Source organism: Bos grunniens, chromosome 25 (genome assembly GCF_055505025.1).
Source record: "Bos grunniens cultivar Pamir isolate PY7600 chromosome 25, Bosgru_T2T1.0, whole genome shotgun sequence".
NCBI lineage: Eukaryota > Metazoa > Chordata > Mammalia > Artiodactyla > Bovidae > Bos > Bos grunniens.
This window is the reverse complement of record NC_141189.1, coordinates 8,770,074-8,775,953: the sequence shown is the minus strand read 5'-3', so window position 1 is coordinate 8,775,953 and position 5,880 is coordinate 8,770,074. Positions and strand designations below refer to the sequence as shown.

Genomic DNA, 5,880 nt, shown 5'->3' with positions numbered 1-5,880 from the left:
ATCGCTCCATGAAATACTAGTTAGTCATTGGTAAAAAAAAAAAATAAATTGTGGGAACCCACAACAACTTGGATGTATTTCAAGGGCATTATGTGAAGTTTTTTTTTGAAAAAACAACCTCAAAATGTCACATATGATATGATTCTATGTGTATAACATTCTCGAAATGACAACATTTTGAAGGGGAACAGATTAGGAGTTGCTAGGGGTTAAGGATGGTGGGGGAAGGGAGAAGTGACTGAGAAGAGAAGACACTCGTAAGATCTTTGTGGTGACAGAATAGGTTTGGCTCTTGTTTGCACGAGTGGCTTCAGGAATCTCGCACGGGATAGAACGACAGACTCATACAGACACTTACACCACTGTCGATTTCCTGGGTGTGCTATTTCACCATAATTGTGTAAGATGTGACTGTCGGGGAACACTGGGTTAGAGGGTACACCTGACTTCTCTATATTATTTTTGCAACTTCCCGTGAATCTGTAATTTTTTTTTAGGTTGTTTATGCTATATGAAGTGAAAATGTTAGTCTCTCAGTCGTGTTCGATTCTTTTGTGATCCCCGTGGACTACAGCCTACCAGGCTCCTCTGTCCAGGGGATTTCCCAGGCAAGAATACTGGAGTGGATAGTCATTTCCGTCTCCAGGGGATCTTCCCTACCCAGGGATCGAACCCACATCTCCTGCACTGGCAGGCAGATGCTTTACTGCGGAGCCACCAGGGAAGCTTATTAATTAATACCTTATGAGAAAACTCTGCCCAATATGGATGTACTTCATTTATCCCGCAAAAACAGGCCACGAGGTACTGTACAGTTTAATTTTCCATATAACATAAACTTATCCCTCTATATAATGTTAAAACAGTTCATGGGCATTTTGCCAAAATATATCAACATTGTCCCTGCTTTTTTTTTTTTCCCCCCACAAACAAAAACATAACAGAGAATTCAATACCATGGTCCAATCAGGGACTTGGGACTGGCCAGGCAGTCAGCTGCAAATATTGACTCCTTTATTTTCTTTGAAGAAAATTCAGGTTTTAATTGAATAAGAATGTTTATTGAGCAAATCAAATCGTTATTAAAAACAAAAAAAGACTGGTTGAAAACTCTCCTCTCCACCCTACCAGACCCGTAGAGCCTTCAGTTGGAAAAGTTCTTCAGGCTCCATCAAAGGACAGCAGAGCCAAGTGCAGAGCCGGATCCAGGAGTCTTGGAGCGAAAATTCAGCGGTCAGGTCACAGTTGTTGCTGGGCTCTGAGTTTTGAAATGTGTCTTTGCACCCATTCTTCCTTCGGCTGGGCACACACTTTCCGGCCTCTCTTGGTGGTGAATCTGCGGAAAAGAGATGCTGAGAGTCAATACTAAGAACTTTGGCCTCCTGGAAAAGGATGGAGTTGAGGGGCAGCCCCCGCCCCCCAGATGATCTCCTGATCGCTCCCCCTTTGCTGAACCCCCGTCCCTGTGCCCTCTTCCTTCTTTCTGGCTGCGTTGGGTCGAGTCTTTATTGCAGCATGTGGGCCCCTCTCTAGTTGTGGTGTTCCGGCTCCAGCTCAGGCTCCAGGGCATGAGCTCTCAGCTGCCCCGAGGCCTGTGGGATCTTAGTTCCCTGACCAGATATCGAACCCGTGTCCCCTGCATTGGCAGGCGCATTCTTAACCACTGGACCCACCAGGGAAGCCTCCCAGCTCCCTCTTCCGGCCCTGCCTTCCCTCCTCTCCCGTAGCCTGTTTTCCACTGGAAGCCATGCTTCCTCGCCCACGTTTGTCAGGAAACATGTCCCAACAGCTCTGGTTTGAAGCAGGCAACCTGCACCATGCCTCGAAATTCTTCTGTTTTAATATAACAGCTTTACTGGGATATAATTCACACACCGTATAATTGGCCCACTTCAAGTTATAATTAGAATTCAAGGGTTTTCCTATATCCGTAGATGATACAGCCATTGCCACGATCAATTTTAGAACATTTGCATCACCGCACAAAGGAACCTCATACACGTGGTGCCACTTAATTCTTAATCACGTTACCGTGGGCTGTTTGCCACAGCTGTTTATGGGGAGAAGATTCCCATGTCCCTTACCACACTGTGAGCTCCTTAAGACCAGGGGCTGTAGGACTTCCCTGGTGGTCCAGTGTCTAAGACTCTGCACTCCCCATGCAGTGGGGACTGCGCTCAATCCCTGGTCAGGGAACTAGATCCCACATGCTGCAAATAAAAACTGGAGCAGCCAAATAAATAAATATGAAAAAAAAAAAAAAAGACTGGGGGTTGTGGTTGATGTCCCTGAATTGTTTTCACCCGTTGCTCCTTGAGAGCATTCAGAAGTGACAAGAGCCTAAGTCAAGGGTGCTCTAAGCTGGGGCACCGTGTACTTACTGGGGTTCCTGCCCTGGCACGTGCAGGGGAGAAGAGCCCAAAGGATGGGAAAATAAGGGAGAAAAAGGGCTTCACGGATGTTTGCACATCCATTTGACATTGTTCCCATTAAGAAATGGGGGTCTATGTCTCCTCCCCTTGAATTCAGGCCAGTCCTAGGGGTGGCTGACCAATAGGAGCGGCAGAAGTGATGCTATGTGACTTGGTAGCTAGGCCATAGGAGGTTGTAGAATTTCTGCCTGGTTCACTGAGCACCCATGCAGGAGCTTTGGACCTCCTTGTAAGGAGTCCTGCCACCCCAGGTCACCACTCCGTGGGGAGGCCCAAATTAGCCCAACAGAGATCACACAAAGATGCCCAGGAGGCAGAGAGATGCCTGCAGCCCCCCGAGCTGACCCAGCTCCAGCACCATCAGTCTACCGTTGTTGAGTTGCTAGGTTGTATCCAGCTCTTTTGTGAGCTCGTGGACCATAACCTGCCAGTCTCCTCTGTCTATGGAATTTTCCAGGCAAGAACACTAGAATGGGTTGCCATTTCCCTCTCCAGGGGATCTTCATGACCCAGGGGTCGGACCTGCATCTCCTGCATGTGTCTCTTGCGGTGCAGGTGGATTCTTTTCTGGAGAGCCACCAGGGAAGCTGCTATCTGGCCATAACCACATAAGAGATGTCAAGCCAGAGCCTTGCAGCTGAGCCCTTCTGGAATTCCTGACCCAGGGAAGCCATGAGAGATAAGATTATCACTGTTGGATTAAGCCACTAGACTTTGAGTGATTTGTTATGCAGCAACAGATGGCTGATCTAGACCCCTCACCTTCCTTTTACAAATGACTTGTGTCCAAGGTCATACAACTTGGGACAGAGCCGCTGCTTTGAGCTTAGCTTGGGGCTTTTTGCCAGCTGTTGGTTAAGTATTAATGTCTCTAAAGCTCCAAAAAGTCAATCAAGTCACAAAGGAGAAGAGCCAGGGAGCGCATCCTGAGCCCAGGAGCATCCCCCTGCATACCTGGGCACTGGGGTGCCTCTTGCCTGCCCTTAACTGTGACAATATTTGGGTTTGTCCTTGGAGCCTGTCATCTACCTTTCTGCGCATTCTCTCATGCTCAGGAACCCCAAGTCCTGGAGAGCAGTGACGGCCCCTACTTGTGTATTTACACTTCAAGATCGCGTCCATTACTCACTCCAGTATTCTTGCCTGGAGAATCCCAGGGACAGAGAAGCCTGGCGGGCTACGGTCCATGGGGGTCACCAAAAGTTGGGCACAACTGAGGCGACTTAGCATCACTTCCATCTGCTGAACGTTGACTGTACGCAGGCTCAGAGCTCTGTGCTTTGCATATGTTAACCTCGTTTAGTCCTTCCAGGGGCCCTTCCCGGTACGTGTCATCTCGCCTGTTGCCGATGGGCTTGTTGTGACCTGCCTCTTGTCCACCTGCCTCCCTTGTCAGAAATATGTTCACCCTTCCCCCATCCACCACGCTCCTGCCAGCCCCCTTCACCTGGGCCGCTCCCACTTGCTCTTGGGGGTTCTCAGTGTAAATGTCACTTCCTCCAGGAAAGCCTCCCAACGCTAAGTGAGGTCCTCCTGTGACTATGATGAAGGGTACTCAAATATGCTGCCCCCAAATATGCCACTTTGACAAAAGGATTATTTTGAGCTAAAGACACTAAAAAACTCAAAAAACAAAAAACCCCAAAAAACAAAACAAAAAAACCCAAACACCAGCAAGTGCAAGAAGGGCATTCTGACCTCCCCTTTGCCTCCTGAAAGCAGGAGATAAAATTCCCATGTGAAAAATGTCCTCCTTGTACCTGGAGGAAAAATTATTCTTAACGTCAGAGTTAGTCAAGGCCAAGAAAACTCTGTACAAACAAACATTATTAAGATAACCCTTATCAGTCTTTGGCTTTCTTCACCCCCATATATATTAATTACTTTCCCACAATTCCCTCTTTGTTCAAAAGCATGTAGGCTTTGGACAAAAGCATGTAGATTTTGCTACTTCCTTGGGGCTTCATCTTCCTGTGGGGGCTCCATGTGCATGAAAAAATCTGTATGCTTTCCTCCTAATAATCTGTTTTATGTTCATTTAATCCTCAGGCTCAGCCAGAGCCCCGAGGAGGGAAGAGATTAAGTTTTACCTCCTCTCCAATGACATGCTCCCTCCTGCTCTTTTCTCCTGCTGCCTTTTTCAAGCACTCATACAATTGAGATTACCTATTTTGTGCAAGTGTCTTTTAATGCCCTCTTTCTGATGCTAGATGTAAGATCTATGAAGGCGTGCTAAATTGCTTCAGTCATGGGACCCTGTGCACTGTAGCTCTCCAGGCTCCTCTGTCCATGGGGATTCTCCAGGCAAGAATACTGGAGTGGGTTGCCATGCCCTCCTCCAGGGGATCTTCCCAACCCAGGGATCAAACCCACATTCTTCTTCATTGGCAGGTGGTTCTTTACAACTAGTGCCACCTGGGTCTGTAAGGGCTGTTTATTCTTTTATACCTAGCACTTAGCACAGTGCCTGGCAGATCCCTGGATCATGGTCTGCAAGCCAGGAAAGCAAGCTCAGGGTCACGCTTGTTAATGCCCGAGGTTAAACAATAACCGACTGACCAGGTTTCCAGCCTGAGGTTCGTCCTGGCCCTGAGGTGGGGGGTGTGGTCTGCTCAGCACCTCTCTAACTACATAACTCGTAAGGGACCCCAAAAACCCAAAGGAGAAATACTCACATCACAGCCTTCAGGGAGCAGATGTTCCTGGTGAATTCATAACTATGCACCTGCTTCCAGGGAAGGGTTTTTTGGCTGTACTGGAAACAGCAGAACTTGGCCACATCGCTGCCACCTTAGAGGAAAAAACACAGAGAGAGGAAGGGTTTTGGAGCTGGCCCTTTGCTTCCATCCCTGGTCAGCCTGGGAAGGGAGTGGGGCAGTTCCGTACGTGTGGCAGCTCCGAGATCGACACTCAAGATAAGAACCAGGAAAAGAAGGGAAGCCATAGGGAAGTTCTTCATCGTGCTGCAAGCTGGGTCCTTCAGAGCCTTCCTTTTAATTCCTCTGTCTTGTCAGGAACCCTCTTTTATGGGGCTGAGCTGACCCTGGAGGTAGTTCCAGAGAATTTTATGGTTCAGCACAAAAGCAGCTCTTTTGACCCTTCAGTGGGAAGTAACCTTATATCTGTGAAAAGGAGACTAGAAAGTCAGGAGGTATCATGGGAGGGGAGGAGCCAGCACACTAGGAAAGTCTCTCAGCCAGTGGAATGGTTGGAATCAACACTGATGATTTTAGAAGCAAATACAGAGGAAATGAAGTAAGAATTCTAGTGAATTGACCTCAATTGTTTTTATAAATCAATGACTGTTCCAGATAGATGTCTGGTTCTTGGCCAAAGCTTTTATGGTTTCTGAAGTGTTGATTGTTCTCAAGGAGGTCTGGACAGTCTCAGGCAAGGAGCGTAGAGCAGTGTGATTACACAATGGGTGTTCAAGAATGATGCTCCAGGG

At 47.7% G+C, this 5,880-nt stretch overlaps 1 protein-coding gene across 1 annotated transcript; it reads right to left on the bottom strand.

The window, feature by feature from the left end:
• Positions 1-1,039: 1,039 nt before the first annotated feature.
• On the bottom strand, positions 1,040-5,633 carry CCL26 (C-C motif chemokine ligand 26). The gene is made up of 3 exons (XM_086374484.1): positions 5,319-5,633; positions 5,108-5,222; positions 1,040-1,336 (listed from the first exon to the last, which is right to left on the bottom strand). Exons 1-3 carry the CDS (start codon positions 5,389-5,391, stop codon positions 1,240-1,242), a joined length of 285 nt encoding a protein of 94 aa, XP_086230610.1. The 5' UTR covers positions 5,392-5,633; the 3' UTR covers positions 1,040-1,239.
• Positions 5,634-5,880: the final 247 nt, after the last annotated feature.